The sequence below is a fragment of the Tamandua tetradactyla genome, chromosome 5 (genome assembly GCF_023851605.1).
Source record: "Tamandua tetradactyla isolate mTamTet1 chromosome 5, mTamTet1.pri, whole genome shotgun sequence".
In the NCBI taxonomy this organism is placed as follows: domain Eukaryota; kingdom Metazoa; phylum Chordata; class Mammalia; order Pilosa; family Myrmecophagidae; genus Tamandua; species Tamandua tetradactyla.
In genome coordinates this window covers 140,772,858-140,796,137 of record NC_135331.1, presented here as the reverse complement: position 1 = coordinate 140,796,137, position 23,280 = coordinate 140,772,858, and the positions used below count along the sequence as shown (strand labels likewise).

At 35.2% G+C, this 23,280-nt stretch overlaps 1 protein-coding gene and 1 pseudogene across 2 annotated transcripts in view; one reads left to right on the top strand and one right to left on the bottom strand.

Moving 5' to 3' along the window:
* The window catches only part of CYB5R4 (cytochrome b5 reductase 4), a 96,926-nt gene that overhangs the window by 47,912 nt on the left and 25,734 nt on the right, over positions 1–23,280 (bottom strand). For both annotated transcript variants that reach the window (XM_077162351.1, XM_077162352.1), the window contains exons 4-7: positions 20,741–20,822; positions 4,924–4,953; positions 2,397–2,457; positions 1,054–1,111 (exon numbers count right to left, since the gene is read on the bottom strand). In XM_077162351.1, coding sequence (XP_077018466.1) covers positions 1,054–1,111; positions 2,397–2,457; positions 4,924–4,953; positions 20,741–20,822 — 231 coding nt within the window. The remainder of the gene's footprint in view (positions 1–1,053; positions 1,112–2,396; positions 2,458–4,923; positions 4,954–20,740; positions 20,823–23,280) is intronic.
* Positions 16,884–16,979, top strand: LOC143685388 (U6 spliceosomal RNA; annotated as a pseudogene).

Sequence of the window (23,280 nt, the reverse complement as noted above, 5' to 3'; positions counted from 1 at the left end):
TACCTATCAGTTATATCACACACTGAACACATTATTTCACATAGAAAGCCTTCCCTTAGTCATCAACCTATCTGTGCCCCACTGATAGTACCTGTGAGAGTAGACTTCAACCTTCCTAGCCCCTGGCTTTTAGTTCTAGACTGCACAAAAGAGAGTGGGAGATGGGACTAGCAGTGCTTCTCTCACCCTTGGCTGTATCAGACAGAAGTAGGTTGCTCATGCAGAATGGTGGAGTCAGAGGAATCCCCAGGACAGACGTGGTTCTGCTGCTACAGAAGTAGCACGAATTCTTAAAATTTCCAAGTTGCCAGAATGTCTTTACATCTACACAGCTCCTCAAAGTGTTGGAACCTTGCCAGCTGCTGGAGAATATGTCTGTAAATTGTGTTTTTATTTATCTGATTTCCCGACTGGGCTGTAAGCTCCATGAAAGCCAAGTGTCTATGTAACTGGCCCATCTTTAGATCCGTGACTTCTAAGACAGTGTCTTAAATGAAGTGAATGTCTATAAGTATTTAATTGAATGAATTATCTATACAATTGTAGTTTCACAAGGACATATGAACCCCATTAGTGATATATGTTTATAAGCCACAGTAGTACCCTCTCTCCTGTCTCTCTAATCCCAATTTATAGTCGGGAAACTTGTTCTTATGGTGCAGTTAACTGGTATTCTCACTTCTGTACTCTATGCTTAAAAAAAAAATCACAAAAAGGCACATAAGTACTTCCTAATTTAGTTTGTAGATCTTTTTAAGAGGCTAGATAGCATGGTTGTCCAGGGGTATATGTTTGGAAGCCACACTGCCTGGGTTCAAATTCTGGATTTGTCCCTTACTGAATGACTATAGGTAAAACAACTCTGTTTGCTCATCTGTAAACTGGGGATAATAATAATACCTAACTTATGGTATTATTATTATCCTATTATTGTTAATAGGACTAAATAAGTAAATAAGTAAATATGAGAAAAATGCTTAGAAAATCATCTAGCACATGGCTAATATTTACTGGGCATTTAGTCTTTTTTTCTGATTTTAAAGATGTATTTACCTTCTGTCTAGTATATATGACAATGGTAACAGAAGACTCTGTTTGGAACCAGTCATAGCTGTAAAACATTAAGAATGAATAATTATATTGACAAGTATGTGCATTAACATATTAAATCATTAAATGCTTAAAATTTACATAACAAATCTCTTCCTCTAGTTTACAATTTTTTTAAAAACAAAACAGTGGTCATATGATGTGCTAAGTTCTGCATTATATCACTGAGTTATTTCCAAATTTAAAGTATTTTCTATTCTGCGTATTCCAAATTGGAATAAAAGCAAAAGAAGATACTTTTTATAAAGGTTATACATCTCCTTACTAAAATCTTTTACCAGGGCAATAATAGAACACAAAATGTTTTTTTTTCAAAAAGAAACATTGAAGAAATATATATGTTTATTATCTTCACCCTTCCTTGTCACAAGCATATTACTACTAAAGAAATTAACTGATCAAGGTTGTTTAATAGATCAACAATAAAACTTTACATAAAAAACTAAGTCTTCCATCTTGCCATAGCTACTGACCAAATTGATATTGGATTTGCACTTATTACCTATACATAAGTACCCACAGGCAAATACTATAGTAGGCATCCTCAGGGACTTACTTAAAATTTCATATGAAATAATTTAACAGATTTAACAAGTGTAGCAGGATACCAAAGCTGCTGTTAGAATTATGTGGACTGGCAATAGGGAGAGAGGAGGTAAGAGAACGACTTTATGGAGAGCACATAGAACCATGAAGATATTTGAAATGCCATTAACAAAAATATACATGTATTGTTTAATTTAATGTTAACTAAGAGATTAGTGTATAAGACATTTTAAAAGAGTTCCACTGAAAATAGATTAAAAAAAACTATTTAATGATAGGAAACTGCTCACAGAATATACTGTGATATCAATATTATAAAAATAGAATAAAACAGAAATAGGTATTATATTTCCTACAATATATAAAAAGCAAGGAATTGAAAATGTTAAGCACATCTAAAGTAATGGGATTACAACTGAATTTTACTACTTTCCTTGATATTGTTGTTGTTTTCCATTTTCTATGATGAATGTACATTTTATGATCAGACAAAAAATTTAATAGTTTTTTAAAGTTTTGAGGTTTAAAAGGGATTGAACTTCCACTGTATTAAAAATGTCACATTAATAGAAAAACACCTTCTCCAACAAGACCTGATGAAAGAAGCACTACAGTTCTCATGTCAAAAAAGCATGGGTTAATAGTAAGCAATAAATCAAACCCAGAGTATTTTTTTTAATATGTATATTAAAAAATATGAAGACTGATTTAGCTTTAAAAAATAAAACAAGAATGCATACCTTGGAGAACTAGATCCTTCTTTGGCAAGTGTATCTGTCACTTGGCTTTGGGGAAGCATGCCTTCATCAAAAAAACAAAATAGCTACAGTTCATCCACACAGCATTTTTCAGAATTTTTTTTTTTTTTTGATTTTTAAATTTTGGTTTGATCCTTTCAGTAAACTTCTTACTTAAATATTATACATATACATAAAAGGACAAAAATCATAAATACAGAACTCAATGAATTTTCATAAAGTGAAACACACCCATGTAGCCAGCACCCTCCTTATTCCATCTCCCAATTATTGCTCCTCTCACAATGGTAGCTACTATCTCAATTTAGGGTATGTGTATGTTTAGCTTTAGTAGATAATACTAAACAGTCTTCCATGGCTTACCAATTTAGACTGTTTATCAGTAGTGTATGAGCGTTCCAGTTGTTCTACAACTTCATCAACACATGGTACTATGTCTTTTTTCTTTTTAGTCATGCTTGTGGGCATGCATCAACATAGCATTTTAAAAGCCCACTAAGGTTGTGATTTTCAAATTGTTCTTGGAAACTCTGAAAGATGGGAGAACTCTGGAAATTCTGCAAACATTGAGTGCACTGCTTATATCCTCAAGGTTTAGTTTGGGGAAAAAAAGGATGGCTGCTAAAGACTTCCAAAAAATCACTGCATCGATTATATTAATATTTCTCCAACTATGCAGGAAAAATATATAAATGTTCAGTATCTGTTGAGTTCTAAGATTAGAAAGCATAGTAATTATATAAAATTAGAGTGGGAGGCATTTTTGAGATAAGCTAGTTTAGAGGTTTCCAAGATTCTTTTTAGCCACAGAACCCTCTGTTTATATACAAGTTTAAGTGGAAACATAAGATGTGAAACAGGCATAATTATCTTGTTGAAGGTGAGCCATGAGCCCATGTCTTATGGCTCAATTTCCATCTTCTTTTCCTACAACTCTGCACAACACAATTTTCAGATGAACAAAGGGAGCTCCAGAGACATGACATAACAAAGCCAAGGCTGTGAACTAATTAGCAGTGAACCCTAAAGAAGAATGTTCCAACCACAAAACTAAAACTATAACAAATGACAGGACTACAATAATTAAAATGTATTTTTTTTCTAAAATACCAAAAAGGCAAGAAAAGATGATTCTTATTAAATTATTTGAGAAGCACTGAAAGATATTTCATGGAAGAAATAAATGCTATTTTTCCTGTGACGGACTCCAAGATATACAAATAAAAAAAAAAGCATCACCACCTAAGACTTTCTATAAGAAAAAGCAGGCAATAGAATTCATAAATCATTAGCCAATTTTGAACTTATATGATTTTATCAGGACCAGAAAATCTGGATTTTATCTCAGTCATCATTTATGCAAAACACTGTTTCCTCTTCAAATTCAAATAAAAACTACCTGTCAACCTGATAAAATCAAATAAAACAACTTCTAAACATGTGAAAAACTATCCACTACCATAAAAATAAAATTCCTATTAGAACAGAAGAACGTCATAATCAAGTAGAATATATTTTGATTTCAATTTTTGCCAAAAAAAAAAAAGGTTTACATAAATATCCCTGTGGATAAGTTGAAGAAATCTGGGGTAAATGTGGGATGAAGTAAAATAATTAAGTAAATCAAGGTGAAATGAATGAATATTTTCCCTCCCAAATGTGCTTATTGATGTCTTCAGTGGAATACTTAAGTAGTCTAGCTCATTCATTATTTTAAACAGCTGTTTGAATGACAAAGAAGGTAGGCAGCTCATACCTTCAATACATAGACTTACTAAAAGTTTAAATGTGCCACATTAAGAGGCAGCTAATAAATATAAATGTATAAACAAATATATTTTATGTACATATACAGGTACATGTATGCACATGTGCACTTGTGTGTGTGTGTGTATAGAATCCCAGTCACAAGAGGCAACTGTGCTAGCCAGACACTTGAGGAGTGTTATGCTGTTATGGAAGCCACCTTTAATTAAGTGCATTCAAAGGTGGGCAAGAGGAAATGAAAGGTTCTGGAAGCCACAGGTGGTGGGAATTGGTAACAAGTCTGTAAGCTAAGATGGCATGTAGACTACAGAAGAGTCAATAGTCAAATGAAACCTGAGTTCAAACCTTTTTTAATGCGGTGTTCTACCATCAAACAACTTCAGGTGTTGTATCTCGCACTCATCAATTAGTCTACAATACAGACTATTTTCTCTAGTTTCAGACCTGAAGTATTCTTATTCAGTATTGTACTGTCTCAGAAAGAGGAACTCCTAGTCACTTCAAGTTTTCAAGCCAAGGGCAGATGAATACCTGGGTGCTCAGGGATATTATAGGAGGAAATACCATATGAATAATAGTTGGAGTAAGGGACCTGTAAAGTTCTGTCAAATTCTCTAAGTTTGGCAAGGAAAGACATCTTTAGTATAAAAAATATTTATATACCTCATACTATTCTGTGAAGCAACACTGTCATAAGGATGCGAGTATAATTTACATTTAACTATAAATTTACGTGACTTACCATTTAAGACTTTCTTTTCCTCACGGTAGTCTGTGCAGTGATTTAGGAAAAAAGACAGATAAGAACGTCATTAGTATATCAGTAAACATTATTGATTTAAAGATAACAGCACTTCTTATTGAAAAGTTTTCTTCTACAGTCTGAAGAGGGAAATAAGGCTAATAAATATCGTCTTTTTTCAGATGTAATTTTCATCTCTGAAGATTGCCAGGCCATTTCTCCAGGTGTCATCTCATATTTCACTGGGAGTTTTTCTACTGCTTTGGTCATTTTTCCTCATGGTTAATTTCTTTGGAGAGCACATAAAAAAAAACCCCAAGCTTCATCTAGGTTATAAAATTGTAAATTAGCTTAAAATAACTATAATTTATTAGATTATATTTTATGTCTCATTACCTTTCTTTTTTATTGAGGCTGGTATTTAAAACTATTATTGCTACTCCAAGTTTAAGTGGCTCAAAAACCTGAAAATATGTTAGGTCTTTCACATGTATCCACGATGCAATTATAAGTATTACAACCCAGAAAAAAATTAACAGTTATTTTCTTTCAGGATGGCAGCTGACTCATAAATCTACATTATATCTTGATACCTACAAATGGTATATGATTATGGTCAAATTGAACCCCTCAGCAAGTTATCAAAGTTTAAAAAAAAACACAGAATGACAAGTTAGCACAAAATATCTTAGTCAAACTGAAAGACATCACTTGTTAAGCTGACATCACCTTTTTTTATAGAAAAAGAAACTAATGTATTTAAATCACTGCTTTTGAAAATTTTATGTTCTGATTTTTAATCAATGAGAGAGATCATAATTACCTCCACTTCACTCACTCATCTCAAAATAATCATGATTAAGGAGGCCAAATGACCACCCTTCATATTATTCTTGCCATTTTAATGAAATAATTTCATTGCTGAAAGGCATCTTAACAAATTGCAGCAAATTATCATCTGCTCATATTTGACGACAGAGGTCAAGGATTTGACTGAAGCTCAAAGCTCTTCTGCAGCAAAGCCAAGATTAGACTTTGTCTTCCCTGAAACTGAACCCCATTTTTCTATTTTTTTTATACACATGGACTATCTTTCCATTTATTCGGGTCTTTTGATTTTTTTTTTTCCTTTTTTTTCCATTCATCACCATGATCATTTCTTAGAACACTTGCATCAATGCAGAAAAAGAAATAAAAAGAAAAAAGCTCATACATACCATACCCCTTACCCCTCCCTTCTCATTGACCGCCAGTATTTCCATCTACCCAAGGTATTTTAGCCTTTGTTTCCCCTTTTTTTTCATACCTCTTACCACTCCCATTCATTGATCACTAGCATTTCAATTCACTAAATCCATTTCAACATTTGTTCCCCCATTATTTATCTATTCTTTAATCCAGGTTTTACTCTCCAGCCTCTCCAATATACCTTAACTGAAAAGGTGATATCTAGATAACATGTAAGAATAACCTCCAGGATAACCTCTTGACTCTGTTTGGAATTGTTCAGCCATTGATACTTTATTTTGTCTCATTTCTCTCTTCCCCCTTTTGGTAGAGAAGGTTTACTCGATCCCTTGGTGCTGAATGTCAGCTCATTCTAGGATTTCTGTCCCTCGTTGCCACCCCTGGGAGTCATGTCCCAGGAAGAGAGGGGGAGCACAGTGAGTTTGTGTGTTGTGTTGGCTGAGACGGAGAGAGGCCCTATCTGGGCAACAAAAGAGGTTCTCTGGAGGTGACTCTTAGGCCTAATTTTAAGTAGGCTTAGCCTATCCTTTGAGAGGATAAGTTTCATACGAACAAACCCCATGATTGAGGTCTTAGCCTATTGCTTGGGTTGTCCCCACTGCTTGTGAGAACATCAGGAATTCTCCACATGGGGAAGTTGAATTTTTCCCCTTTCTCGCTATTCCCCCAAGGGGACTTTCTTTATTCACTGTTCGAACCACTCTGGGATTTATCGAGCCCCATTTTTCTTAATATGCCATTGGTACAGTTAGCACTTCCTGAAAAGACATAGAACCAAAAAGCAATTTAAATTCTATCTCAAAATGAGCTTTGTCAGCTGCCAGATAAGAATCTAGTCATTACAGTTTACAAGGGATCACTGATATCCCCGTTTGGTCACTTACTATCATCATGTTGTTTTCATCTGTCTTTGCTATTGCAGTTGTGACTATTTGTTTTATCTTAGAACAAGCAGTCAATTCATATGAGTGAATTAAATCTATGTCAGTGTACAATATAGCTGGCATTTTTATAAATCTCATTTATCGTGCAAAAATAATCAGTTTTTATCTAAGAGGCTGTGTTAGTTAGATTCAGTTGTCAACTTGGCCAGGTGAGCATACCTAGTTTTGTTGCTGTGGACATAAGCCAATGGTACGTGAACCTCATCTGTTGCCAATTACATCTGCAGTCAGCTAAGAGGCATGTCTGCTGCAATGAGTGACTTTTGACTTAATTGGCTGGTGCTTAAATGAGAGAGCGCAACGTAGCACAGCCTAAGCAGCTAGGCATTCCTCATCTCAGCACTTGCAGCTCAGCCCAGGCCTTTGGAGATGCAGAAAGAAGTCACCCAGGGAAAGTTGTTGGGACCCAGGGGCCTGGAGAGAAGACCAGCAGAGACCATTTTGTGCCTTTCACATAAGAAAGAACCTCAGTGGAAAGTCAGCTGCCTTTCCTCTGAAGAACCAACAAAATAAATCCCCTTTTATTAAAAGCCAATCCATCTCTGGTGTGTTGCATTCCTGCAGCTAGCAAACTAGAACAGAGGCTCACATATTTTAAAAAACTGTCCCACATAATTCATTTCTGGGGGAAAAAAACTATCTCAAATGATTACTTCCTGCCTGATATTAATTGATTCAAATCCATCAGAACTTTCTGGATTCAGCTAAACTAGTATGTTTTCTTCCTGGGCCATTTTTTTTAAACCGTTTTTTATTGTATAGAATAACATATATACAAAGCAAAGAAAAAAGCAATAGTTTTCAAAGCACTCTTTAACAAGTAGTTACAGGACAGATTCCAGAGTTTGTCATGGGCTACCGTATGATCCTCTCATATTTTTCCTTCTAGCTGCTCCAGAACATAGGAGGCTAGAGGGCTTACATACTTTTTTATCATCACAATCAACTTTTTTTCCCTTCTTTTTTTGTGAACAATAACGTATATATAAAATAGCTACAAATTTCAAACCACAACACCACAATTATGTAGAACATATTTCAGACTTTGACACTGGTTACAATTTCATAATTTAAGGTTTTTTACTTCTAGCTGCTCTAAAATACTGGAGACTTTTTAAAAGAGATATCAATTTAATGATTCAGCATTCATACTCATTTGTTAAGTCCTATCTTTTATGTATAATTCCACCATCACCTTTAATCTTTCCATACCTCTCTCTGGGGTTGTCTGGCCTATGGCAATTCTAAATTTTTGGTATTGGAAGGGTCTGTCACTAATATGAGGTAGGGAGATAGAACTATCTGATGTTCTGGAGAGCCTGGGCTAGGTTTCAGGACTTATCTTGAAATAACCTCCAGGGACCCATCTGGAGGTTGTAGATGCCTGGAAAGTTACTCTAGTGCTGGGCCATTTTTAATACAAGAAGTACCAAAAGGAAGAGAACTTCCACTTAAATTATTTAATTAAAAAAAACTCTAGTAGTCACTTTTGCAAGTCTTTTCAAACACTGAGTCATAGAAATAGAAGAGAAGAAGGGATTATTTTATCTTATTAAAAGGGTTTTAACAGCTGAATCATTTTAGTAACAGGAGGTGCTTTTCTCCTAGGAAGGAATTCTGATATTCTGTCTTGGTAACTAATTCTATCATTTTGTTGGCTCAGTGGCAAGAGAATTTGAATGTTGGTTAATATGTATTACTCTAATAAGAAAGACCTCTGCTTTCAGGAGAAGTCATAGTGTCTTTTAGAAGGCTAAAGCAATGACCTACAAAGGAAATTGCTCCACTCTGCCTTAGTAAGACAGCTAAGTGAGGATTTTTAATTGTAAACCCAATCTCGTTTACCTCTACTGAGTGGAACCACTAGAGGATTCCCTGGGATAAAGAAAGTAAGAAAAATCCTGTTTTACTCTCTCATCATGATCATTCTTTCAATAAATATCTGTTGATCAACATCTTAATAGGGACACGGACATGATACCATATGACTTAAAACTTAGGATAATATGAATGTATATTCAGTTGCTTATACATGCATGAAGGTAATTTGGAAGGAGTCACAATAAAATTTATGATGTGATTACCTTCATGTGTGTATGGAAGGGAACAAGCATAGATATGAGAGAGCTGCAGTAAAGGGACTTCTCATTCTCAAATCATGTGAATATATTACTTATTCAAAAAACTGAATAAACAGAATTCATAATAAAATGTCAATATACTATTTTTTTTTATTTTTTTTATTTTTATTATTTAAAAAAAGAATTAACAAAACAATTAGAAATCATTCCAATCTACATGTACAATCAGTAATTCTTAATAACATCACATAGTTGCATATTCATCATTTCTTAGTACATTTGCATCGATTTAGAAAAAGAAATAAAAAGACAACAGAATAAGAATTAAAACAATAATAGAAAGAAAAAAAAACAAAAAAAACAAAAACAAAAAACCTATACCTCACATGCAGCTTCATTCAGTGTTTTAACATAATTGCATTACAATTGGGTAGTATTGTGCTGTCCATTTCTGAGTTTTTATATCCAGTCCCGTTGTACAGTCTGTATCCCTTCAGCTCCAATTATCCCTTCTCTTTTTTTTTTTTTTTAATTAACGGAAAAAAAGAAATTAACCCAACATTTAGAGATCATACCATTCTACACATGCAATCATTAATTCTTAACATCATCACATAGATGCATGATCATCATTTCTTAGTACATTTGCATTGGTTTAGAAGAACTAGCAACATAACCGAAAAAGATATAGAATGTTAATATAGAGAAAAAAATAAAAGTAATAATAGTAAAATCAAAACAAAACAAAACAAAACAAAACAAAAACCTATAGCTCAGATGCAGCTTCATTCAGTGTTTTAACATGATTACTTTACAATTAGGTATTATTGTGCTGTCCATTTTTGAGTTTTTGTATCTAGTCCTGTTGCACAGTCTGTATCCCTTCAGCTTCAATTACCCATTGTCTTACCCTGTTTCTAACTCCTGCTGAACTCTGTTACCAATGACATATTTCAAGTTTATTCTCGAATGTCCGTTCACATCAGTGGGACCATACAGTATTTGTCCTTTAGTTTTTGGCTGGATTCACTCAGCATAATATTCTCTAGGTCCATCCATGTTATTACATGGTTCATAAGTTTATCTTGTCTTAAAGCTGCATAATATTCCATCGTATGTATATACCACAGTTTGTTTAGCCACTCTTCTGTTGATGGAGATTTTGGCTGTTTCCATCTCTTTGCAATTGTAAATAATGCTGCTATAAACATTGGTGTGCAAATGTCCGTTTGTGTCTTTGCCCTTAAGTCCTTTGAGTAGATACCTAGCAATGGTATTGCTGGGTCATATGGCAATTCTATATTCAGCTTTTTGAGGAACCGCCAAACTGCCTTCCACAGTGGTTGCACCCTTTGACATTCCCACCAACAGTGGATAAGTGTGCCTCTTTCTCCGCATCCTCTCCAGCACTTGTCATTTTCTGTTTTGTTGATAATGGCCATTCTGGTGGGTGTGAGATGATATCTCATTGTGGTTTTGATTTGCATTTCTCTAATGGCCAGGGACATTGAGCATCTCTTCATGTGCCTCTTGGCCATCCGTATTTCCTCTTCTGAGAGGTGTCTGTTCAAGTCTTTTTCCCATTTTGTAATTGGGTTGGCTGTCTTTTTGTTGTTGAGATGAACAATCTCTTTATAAATTCTGGATACTAGACCTTTATCTGATATATCATTTCCAAATATTGTCTCCCATTGTGAAGGCTGTCTTTCTACTTTCTTGATGAAGTTCTTTGATGCACAAAAGTGTTTAATTTTGAGGAGTTCCCATTTATTTATTTCCTTCTTCAGTGCTCTTGCTTTAGGTTTAAGGTCCATAAAACCGCCTCCAGTTGTAAGATCCATAAGATATCTCCCTACATTTTCCTCTAACTGTTTTATGGTCTTAGACCTAATGTTTAGAGCTTTGATCCATTTTGAGTTAACTTTTGTATAGGGTGTGAGAGATGGGTCTTCTTTCATTCTTTTGCATATGGATATCCAGTTCTCTAGGCACCATTTATTGAAGAGACTGCTCTGTCCCAGGTGAGTTGGCTTGACTGCCTTATCAAAGATCAAATGTCCATAGATGAGAGGGTCTATATCTGAGCACTCTATTCGATTCCATTGGTCGATATATCTATCTTTATGCCAATACCATGCTGTTTTGACCACTGTGGCTTCATAATATGCCTTAAAGTCAGGCAGCGCGAGACCTCCAGTTTCGTTTTTTTTCCTCAAGATGTTTTTAGCAATTCGGGGCACCCTGCCCTTCCAGATAAATTTGCTTATTGGTTTTTCTATTTCTGAAAAATAAGTTGTTGGGATTTTGATTGGTATTGCATTGAATCTGTAAATCAATTTAGGTAGGATTGACATCTTAACTATATTTAGTCTTCCAATCCATGAACACGGTATGCCCTTCCATCTATTTAGGTCTTCTGTGATTTCTTTTAGCAGTTTTTTGTAGTTTTCTTTATATAGGTTTTTTGTCTCTTTAGTTAAATTTATTCCTAGGTATTTTATTCTTTTAGTTGCAATTGTAAATGGGATTCGTTTCTTGATTTCCCCCTCAGCTTGTTCATTACTAGTGTATAGAAATGCTACAGATTTTTGAATGTTGATCTTGTAACCTGCTACTTTGCTGTACTCATTTATTAGCTCTAGTAGTTTTGTTGTGGATTTTTCCGGGTTTTCGACGTATAGTATCATATCGTCTGCAAACAGTGATAGTTTTACTTCTTCCTTTCCAATTTTGATGCCTTGTATTTCTTTTTCTTGTGTAATTGCTCTGGCTAGAACCTCCAACACAATGTTGAATAATAGTGGTGATAGTGGACATCCTTGTCTTGTTCCTGATCTTAGGGGGAAAGTTTTCAATTTTTCCCCATTGAGGATGATATTAGCTGTGGGTTTTTCATATATTCCCTCTATCATTTTAAGGAAGTTCCCTTGTATTCCTATCTTTTGAAGTGTTTTCAACAGGAAAGGATGTTGAATCTTGTCGAATGCCTTCTCTGCATCAATTGAGATGATCATGTGATTTTTCTGCTTTGATTTGTTGATATGGTGTATTACATTAATTGATTTTCTTATGTTGAACCATCCTTGCATACCTGGGATGAATCCTACTTGGTCATGATGTATAATTCTTTTAATGTGTTGTTGGATACGATTTGCTAGAATTTTATTGAGGATTTTTGCATCTGTATTCATTAGAGAGATTGGTCTGTAGTTTTCTTTTTTTGTAATATCTTTGCCTGGTTTTGGTATGAGGGTGATGTTGGCTTCATAGAATGAATTAGGTAGTTTTCCCTCCACTTCGATTTTTTTGAAGAGTTTGAAGAGAATTGGTACTAATTCTTTCTGGAACGTTTGGTAGAATTCACATGTGAAGCCATCTGGTCCTGGACTTTTCTTTTTAGGAAGCTTTTGAATGACTAATTCAATTTCTTTACTTGTGATTGGTTTGTTGAGGTCATCTATGTCTTCTTGAGTCAAAGTTGGTTGTTCATGTCTTTCCAGGAACCCGTCCATTTCCTCTAAATTGTTGTATTTATTAGCGTAAAGTTGTTCATAGTATCCTGTTATTACCTCCTTTATTTCTGTGAGGTCAGTAGTTATGTCTCCTCTTCCATTTCTGATCTTATTTATTTGCATCCTCTCTCTTCTTCTTTTTGTCAATCTTGCTAAGGGCCCATCAATCTTATTGATTTTCTCATAGAACCAACTTCTGGCCTTATTGATTTTCTCTATTGTTTTCATGTTTTCAATTTCATTTATTTCTGTTCTAATCTTTGTTATTTCTTTCCTTTTGCTTGCTTTGGGGTTAGCTTGCTGTTCTTTCTCCAGTTCTTCCAAATGGATAGTTAATTCCTGAATTTTTGCCTTTTCTTCTTTTCTGATATAGGCATTTAGAGCAATAAATTTCCCTCTTAGCACTGCCTTTGCTGCGTCCCATAAGTTTTGATATGTTGTGTTTTCATTTTCATTCGCCTCGAGGTATTTACTGATTTCTCTTGCAATTTCTTCTTTGACCCAGTCGTTGTTTAGGAGTGTGTTGTTGAGCCTCCACGTATTTGTGAATTTTCTGGCACTCTGCCTATTATTGATTTCAAACATCATTCCTTTATGGTCCGAGAAAGTGTTGTGTAAGATTTCAATCTTTTTAAATTTGTTAAGACTTGCTTTGTGACCCAGCATATGGTCTATCTTTGAGAATGATCCATGAGCACTTGAGAAAAAGGTGTATCCTGCTGTTGTGGGATGTAATGTCCTATAAATGTCTATTAAGTCTAGTTCATTTATAGTAATATTCAGATTCTCTATTTCTTTGTTGATCCTCTGTCTAGATGTTCTGTCCCTTGATGAGAGTGGTGAGTTGAAGTCTCCAACTATTATGGTATATGAGTCTATTTCCCTTTTCAGTGTTTGCAGTATATTCCTCACGTATTTTGGGGCATTCTGATTCGGTGCGTAAATATTTATGATTGTTATGTCTTCTTGTTTAATTGTTCCTTTTATTAGTATATAGTGTCCTTCTTTGTCTCTTTTAACTGTTTTACATTTGAAGTCTAATTTGTTGGATATTAGTATAGCCACTCCTGCTATTTTCTGGTTGTTATTTGCATGAAATATCTTTTCCCAACCTTTCACTTTCAACCTATGTTTATCTTTGGGTCTAAGATGTGTTTCCTGTAGACAGCATATAGAAGGATCCTGTTTTTTATTCCATTCTGCCAATCTATGTCTTTTGATTGGGGAATTCAGTCCATTGACTTCAGTGTTATTACTGTTTGGATAATATTTTCCTCTAACATTTTGCCTTTTGTATTATATACATCATATCTGATTTTCCTTCTTTCTACACTCTTTTCCATATCTCTCTCTTCTGTCTTTTTGTATCTGACTCTAGTGCTCCCTTTAGTATTTCTTGCAGAGCTGGTCTCTTGGTCACAAATTCTTTCAGTGACTTTTTGTCTGAGGATGTTTTAATTTCTCCCTCAGTTTTGAAGGATAATTTTGCTGGATATAGGAGTCTTGGTTGGCAGTTTTTCTCTTTTAGTATTTTAAATATATCATCCCACTGTCTTCTAGCTTCCATGGTTTCTGCTGAGAAATCTACACAAAGTCTTATTGGGTTTCCCTTGTATGTAATGGATTGTTTTTCTCTTGCTGCTTTCAAGATCTTCTCTTTCTCTTTGACCTCTGACATTCTAACTAGTAAGTGTCTTGGAGAACGCCTATTTGGGTCTAATCTCTTTGGGGTGCGCTGCACTTCTTGGATCTGTAATTCTAGGTCTTTCATAAGAGTTGGGAAATTTTCAGTGATAATTTCTTCCATTAGTTTTTCTCCTCCTTTTCCCTTCTCTTCTCCTTCTGGGACACCCACAACACGTATATTTGTGCGGTTCATATTGTCCTTGAGTTCCCTGATACCCTGTTCAAATATTTCCATTCTTTTCCCTATAGTTTCTGTTTCTTTTTGGAATTCAGATGTTCCATCCTCCAAATCACTAATTCTATCTTCTGTCTCTTTAAATCTATCATTGTAGCTATCCATTATTTTTTCTATGTTTGCTACTTTATCCTTCACTTCCATAAGTTCTGCGATTTGTTTTTTCAGTTTTTCTATTTCTTCTTTATGTTCAGCCCATGTCCTCTTCATGTCCTCCCTCAATTTATCGATTTCATTTTTGAAGAGGTTTTCCATTTCTGTTCGTATATTCAGCATTAGTTGTCTCAGCTCTTGTGTCTCATTTGAGCTATTGGTTTGTTCCTTTGACTGAGCCATATTCTCAATCTTTTGAGCGTGGACAGTTATCTTCTGCTGCTGGCGTCTGGGCATTTATTCAGATTTCTCTTGGTGTTGGACCCAGCAAGGTTGTAATATTTTTCTGTGAAATCTCTGGGTTCTGTTTTTCTTATCCTGCCCAGTAGGTGGCGCTCGTGGCACACGTTTGTCTGCAGGTCCCAGCAGTAAAAGGTGCTGTGGGACCTTAAACTTTGGAAAACTCTCGCCGTCCTGGGGGTTCGCTAGCCGAAGCGGCTTGAGCCGGCCCTCGGTCCGAACGCAGGGAGGGTTGCTGGTCGCCGCAGCCAGGGAAAGAGCCCGTCCGAATTTCCTAGTCGGCCCTGGGCAACAAGCGTGGCGGGAGGGCGCCAGCGGCAGCGGCCCGCCCGAGAGAGTGCACGTTCCCCGGGAGTCACGGGTTTGGAAGGGGCCTCCCCCACCCGTCACCGTTCTCCGCGGCCTGGGGGTTTCCGATCCAATTCTCTCAGTTGGTCCGGGGGCTGCGCGTGGTGTGGGCGCCAGCCGTCTTTGTTTCAGGGGACCGCCTCTCCAATTCTCCCAGCCGGCCCGGGAAGGGGGAAGGGAGTAACTCCGGCCGCTTGCCACCCCGCCCGGTAAGGCCCGCGCGCCTCGGCGATCTCACCCGAGCTGCTTCTCTCAACCAGCCAGCCGTTCCAGGATGGGGTACGCTGTCTTTTTTATCTCTGTTGTGGCTTTGGGCGCTTTCTGTATCGTTTCTACTCCCCTAGTAGGTGTCCTGGAGAAGAAACTAAGATCCGCGCATCTTACTAAGCCGCCATCTTCCAGGAAGTCTCAATATACTATTTTTAATACCACCTAAAAAATGTTGTAAAAGAGAAATAGATAATACCAACTAACAAAATGCTGTAAAAGAAGGTATTATAGAAGCACAGAGAAGAGACATCTCCACTTGGAAGGAATTTGAAATGACTCCACTGAGGGAGTAATATTTTAGCTAAGTTATATAAATGTAAAGCATTTGTCAGGAGGCTCTGAAGAAGTGTATATTAGGAAGAAAAATGCTAGGCATTTATATCCGAATGTTTTACATTTATCTTGGAGGTCATCTTCCTTTCTCATTTCAGAAATGAGTTTGGTCTTGTTATCAGACAGCTTATTCACAAAGTCCAATATTTACCACTGTATTTTCCCTTGATTGAATTAGCTTTGCCAGAAAAATCCTTAGCTCCCTATAGTGTGTTGGATAATTATTTTTCCTAGAAATTCTTCCTTAATTCTAAACCAAATTCCTCATAGACCTAATTCTTGGTTTTGTTTCAAAAGCTACACTCAAGTCATTTCTCAAATCTTACAAAATTTCATAATTTCTATATATTTTAACTATCTTTACCACTTATATTCTTCTATTCATCTTTGTGAAAATCGTCTGAAACATCTTTAGATTTTATAGAACTCTCAAACATCAAGGATCAGAATTACTCATTATCAGTTTATTAGAAGAAATAAAATGGACATTTAATAGTGAAACTACATAGTATGAAAATTCCCAGAATTAAAAAGTTTTAAAAGTCCCAGAGTACTTACTGCTGGTCAGTTTTTTATCCATTATTCATTTAGATAATTTACAGCATATACTCCATTTTTAGAAGTTTATATTTTCTTCCCTAAGTCTGCTTTTACTTGTCATTTTTAATTCAATTCTCTAATTTATCTGTTATTTTTCATTCTTATCCTATCCTCTCAAGAACTGACAACTCCCTCCCTGTTTGTATTCACTTGCACAAGAATAAAATGAAATGTTTAAAAGGGGCTCTTCAAAAGAAGCTTAGGAGAGGTAAAGGGATGACCTCCAATACCATGTAATAGGGAGAGTAGAGCCCCTGCTCAAAAGGTAGAAAGAAGAAATCAGTTGCATTTTAAAAGTAGCTAAAATAGTGCTAACTTTGGCAGCATATACTAAAACTGGAATGATACAGAGATATGGCCTCTGCACAAGGATGACATGCAAATTCATGAAGCGTTCCATATTTTTGTTTGTTTGCTGTTATGTTTTAAAAAACTAAAAATTAAAAAAAAAGAATTCAACACATCAAAAAAGAAAAGTAGTTAAAATAAGAACAGGTGTTATCAAAGGTGAGGGTGCAAGTTGTGGAAGATGCATGGCAAATGGGAGACAATGTTAGGAAGGATAAATCAATTCTAAACACATATTATTGCTAATCTTTCTATGAAACATTAAAAATAGATCAACTGCAGAAGAAGAGAGTAATGAAAAACTAAAGAGTAAATAAGAAATAAAGGAGATAATAAGAGGAGACAATGAGCAACTATAATGATAATAAACTAAACAATATAGATGAAATGGACAACTTCACAGAAAGGCATGAAGAACCAATATTGACTGGAGAAGAAAGAGATTACCTCAACAAACCAATCACAAGTAAAGAGATTGAGTCAGTAATCAAGAAGCTCCCAAAAAAGAAAAGTCCAGGACCAGATGGCTTCACATGTGAATTCTACCAGGTATTCAAAAGAATTACTAATCCTGCTCAACCTCTTCAAAACAACTGAAGAGGAGGGAAAGCTACCTAACTCATTCTATGAAGCCAGCATCACCCTAATATCAAAGCCAGACAAAAATATTACAAGAAAAGAAAATTACAAACTAATCTCTTTAATGAATATAGATGGAATAATCTTCAACAAAATAATTATAAATAGAATCCAGCAGTACATTAAAAGAATTATACACCATGACCAAGTAGGATTTATTCCAGGTATGCAAGGCTGGTTCAACATAAGAAAATCAATTAATGTAATTAAACATCATATCAATAAGCCAAAGTAGAAAAATCACAAGATCATCTCAATTGTTACAAAAAAGGCATTTGTCAAAATTCAACACCCTTTCTTGATGAAAACACTACAAAGGATAGGAATAGAAGGGAACTTCCTCAACACAATAAAGAAATATATGAAAAACCCACAGCTAACATCATCCTCAATGACAAAACAGTGAAAGCTTTTCCCCTAAGATCAGGAACAAGACAAAGCTCACCACTGCCACCACTGCTACTCAACACTGTGCTGGAAGTTCTAGCCAGAGCAATTAGACATGAAAAGGAAATAAAATGAATCCAGATTGGAAAGGAAGAAGTAAAATTCTCACTGTTTACAGATGACATACTACTATATGTTGAAAATCCCCCCAAAAAATCTATAGCAAAGCTATTAGAGCTAATAAATGAGTACAGTAAAGTTGCAGGGTACAAGATCAACACCCAAAAAGCAGTAGTGTTTATATACACTAGTGATGAACAATCTCAGAGGAAATCAAGAAAAGAACTCCATTTACAACAGCAACCAAAAGAATAAAACATTTAGGAATAAATTTGACTAAGGATACAACAGACCTATACACAGAAAACAATAAGAAATTGCTAAAAGAAATCATGGAAGACCTAAATAATGGAAGGGCATATCATGTTCATGGATTAGAAGACTAAATAAAGTTAAGATGTCAATTCTACACGAACTAACTTATAAATCCAATGCAATACCAATTAAAATTCCAACAATTTACTTTGCAGAAATAGAAAAACCAATAACCAAATTTATATGTAGAAGGTTAGGGTGCCCCAAATAGCTAAAAATATCTTGAGAATGAAAAATGAAGTGGGAGGACTCACAGTACCTGACTTTAAAGCATATTACAAAGCTACAATGGTTAAAACAGCATGGTACTGGCATAAAGACCGATATACTGACCAACAGAATCAAATTTGAGTGTTCACAAATAGACCCTCTCGTCTATGGACAATTGGTCTTTGGCAAGGCAGTGAAGCCAACCCACCTGGGACAGAGAAGCCTCTTCAATAAATGTTGTTTAGTGAACTAGATATCAATATCCAAAAGAATTAAATAGAATCCATATCTCACATCCTATACAAAAATTAACTCAAAATGGATCAAAGACCTAAACATTAGAGCTAAGCCATAGAACTATTTTAAGAAAATGTAGGGAAATACCTTGAAGATTTTGTAATAGTAAGTGGTTTCCTAGACCTTACATCCAAATCACGAGTAATGAGAAAAGAAATAGATAAATGGGATCTCCTCAAAATTAAACACTTTTGTGCATCAAAGAACTTTGTTAGGAAACTAAAAAGGCAGCCTATGCAATGGGAGACAATATTTGGAAACCAAATATCAGATAAGGGTTTAGTATTCAGAATATATAAACAGATTAATCAAGTCAAAAGCAAAGAGATAAACAACCCAATTAAAAAATGGGCAAAAGACATGAATAGACACTTCACAGAAGGGGAAACACAAATGGCTAAAATGCACATGAAAAGACAATCAACTTCCCTGGCTATTAGGGAAATGCAAATCAAAACCACAATGAGATACCATCTCATACCCACTAGAATGGCCATTATCAAAAAAAACACAATGACAAGTGCTGGAGAGGATGTGGAGAAAAAACACTTATCCATTGTTGGTAGGAATGTAAAATGGTACAACCTCTCTGGAGGGCAGTTTGGAGGTTCCTCAGAAGCTAAGTATAGAATTACCATACAATCTAGCAATCCCATTTCTAGGTATATATTCAGAGGAACTGAATATAAGAACACAAACAGACATTTGCACACTGACGTTTATAGCAGCATTATTTACGATTGCCAAAAGATAGAAACAGCCCAAATGTCCATCAATGGACTAGTGGCTAAACAAGCTTTGGTATATATGTACGATGGAATATTATGCAGCTGTAAGACAGAATAAAGTCATGAAGCATGTAACAATATGGATGAACTTTGAGGACATTATGCTGAGTGAAATTAGCCAGAAACAAAAAGACAAACACTTTATAGTCTCACTAATATGAACTAACATTAATGCGTGAACTTTAAGAGTTAAAGTTAAGAACACAGGTTACCAGGAGATAGAAATAGGGTAGAGATTGGGCATTTTGTGCTGAAGGAATACAGACTATCTGAGAGGACTGATCGTAAAAATTCAGAAATGGATAGTGTAATAATGTAAGTACATCGAGTGAAGCTGAATGTGAGTATGGTAGATGGAAAAGGGCTGGTGGCATATATGGAACCAGAAGGAAAGACAGAGGATAAAGACTGAGATAGTAAAATTTAGGAATGCCTAGACTGGACAATGATGATGATTAAATGCACAAATATAAAAACGTTTCTGCACGAGGGAGAACAAATGAATATCAACATTGCAAGGTGTTGAAAATGGACAGTATACAGAAAAAAGTACAATCAATGCAAACTAGGGTCTATAGTCAACAGTAACACTGTAATATGCTTTCACTGAATGTAACAAAGGCATCATGCCAAAATAAATGTCAATAAGTAGTGGAGAGGGATATGGGAGAGGAGTATGGATTCTTTGTAGCAGAAAAGGAAATACCTTCATATAGATTATAGTGGCAAAGGCATATCTATTTACTTAGGTTAGATTGTATGATGTATGAATAAAGCTGTTTAAAAATGAAAAAAAAAGTAAATAAAGCTCTCTTCCACAATGTTTACATCTCACAGTACGAATTTTCTCTACAAAACATATCAAAATTTTACTGCAAAATCATTATTTCATTCCAAAAAAGAACTAAAATAAAACCTTTAGAGAAGCTAGATCAGAAGGCCAGCCAAAATGAGAAAATTTAGCGACACTGAAATCTATCTGTTGAAATCCAAGTTGGAAAAAAAAAAGTGCATGTGTGTCACACATCAATGCCAATTTCAAGGCTGGTTTTGTGCCATTTACCTTTAGAAATACTAGGCTTAACTGCCATTCTGCCAACCAGGCACTCTTTCAGCATGGATTCATAATTGACCCAACGATGAACCTGGTATGGGAGATAAAAGCAGAAATGCAACATGAATCTAACTCCACAGGATGCTTTAATTTCATTACAAGTAAAATTAAACACTCAAAAACCACTCTGAACATCCTAAAAACTAAGAAGCAGATTCAAACAGTCAACAAGGGAGTGACAGAAAGACAGCAAGAATAGGGACTATTTAGCACAGTGTCTTCAAAATGTCCTCTATGGACCTCTAGGAGTCTCTGACTTCCTTTCCGGTGTTCACAAGGTCTAAATTAGTTTCATAATAATACTAAGATGGTATTTGCCTTTTTCACTGTTTGACATTTGCACTGATGTTACAAAGCAGAAGTGGATAAAACTGCTGGTATCTTAATGTAAATCAAGGCAGTGTCACCTAACTGTGCTAGTAATCTTTGTATTCTTCACCACCAGGATTCACGGACAGGAAAAAGCTGGTCTCCTTAAGAATAACCTTCAGAAAGAAGTAGAAATTATTAATTTTCTTAAATTTTGACCTTTGAGGCCATGGCTTTTTTATATTCTGTGTGAAAAAGAAATGGGCAGTTCTCAAAAACACTTTTGTTGCAAATGTAACAACATTTCTGAGGAAAACCACTTGGCGAACTGCTTGATTTACAAATTGAACTAGGTACTTTTTTCCTTAAAAGGTTGTTTTTTATGTGAAAGAACAAATGCTAAATACACTATGGTTATTCAGACTTGGGTATCTGACACATATTTTCTTGAAAATGGAGAAAGAGACCTTGCCACTTGAAGGAAAACTGACAGTATTTGTTGCAAACACTACTGGTGGGAATTAGATTTAAACAACTTTTCTAGGGGGCACCTCCCCAATGTGCATTAAAAGCCTCAAAACATGTCGCTTATTCACACAAAAACAGTACACGTGTAAAAAAATGTTTATGAACATATACACAGGCACTCATTTACTAATATACATTGAAATTTCATATGCCAAATTTTTATAGAGCACCCACTAATGTATAAAGCACTATCTCTGGGGCAATGGAGTTGGGGAAAATGAAGGGAAAAGATATTCAAGGAGTCAAAGGTATGGAGTTTGTCATAGAACTGATAAGAAATGGCAAGCAAAGGAAGATGCATATTGGTACTATCAACCCTGGCCTCAAATTCCAGGCTAAAAATTTTTAAGTTATTCCCATTGTCAATAGTGAGCTACTGAGAGTTGTAGAACAAAGCATTAAGACAAAAAAATCTAGCTTTGCCATGTGTTATCTAAACTGATCAGATACTGTCTAAATTAGTACTAAAAGATATCAAGACAGTGTTAAAATAGTAGGACTAGAGCTGATGATGACTTAAACTAAGACAGTGGGAATGGAGAAAAAGAGTCTAGTGTTTAAAGACAGATTCCATAAGATTTGCCCACTGACTGGACAGTGATTACATCCCCATTACCAGAAACAAGTTAATTTTCAAATATTCAAAGGAGCAAGAAGCTTCACTGAAGTTTATAGAATATAAAGCTGTTTGTTTATTTCTGTGGAGACAGAAGTCATAAATAATTTAAGCATCACTGGTTTTATTAAAGCCAAAGTATTGTTGGAACTGCTAAAGAGCTTAATAATACAGCAGTATTTTTGTGAATACCCCAAAATCAATACCTTCTTTAAATACAGTTCATATAACTTTGAAGAACTGAGAAATATACATAAGACTAGGTTTTACTGGCCATTCTTCTGATGGAAGAATACATTTAACATCAGGAGGCTACAGAACAGAAATAACTAAGTCAAGATGCTAAAAATTGGGGAATCTGTAGAGAAGAAGGGGTATATGGGAACTCTCTGTACTTTCTGTTCAATTTTCTGTAAACCTAAAACTGCTTTAAAAACATAGTCAATTAGTAGAAAAAACAATACTATAACATGATTAATCACATGATTAAAATATAAAATAAAGTACATGTGAGACAAAGGTAAATTTCTGTTCTTTTAAAGATTGTTGTCTTCAAAACAACAGTTCAACACATTGATAGTATGAATATATTTGGTTATGACTTTTAAATAGTATAAGAGCTACTGCTGGTTTTAAAGAAAGATTAGAAAATTTAAATATCTTTGAATATCCTTGCAGAATTCATACTATCACTCTCAGAAAAAAAGTATATGTTCTCTATCCAGTAGGTAGTCTTCTCTAATATTCTACATAATATATGCTCAGTTCAGCAGGGCAGGATGAATATATAGCTCTCCCCAAACAAGAGAAGACAAAGAGCAAAGAAGCTAAGTGATTTGTTTAAAATGATCCAGAAAGTTAGCAACAGATCCCAATGTTCTTTCCCCTAGTCCGCACTGCCTCCCATTAGTCAACACATCTTTATCAACAACAATCAATACTGACTAAACACCTGACAGCAGAGGAGGCAGCAAGCACTTAAGACATGGATTTAAAACTCCCTCTAAAATTTAAATAAAATAATCCAAAGACAAAT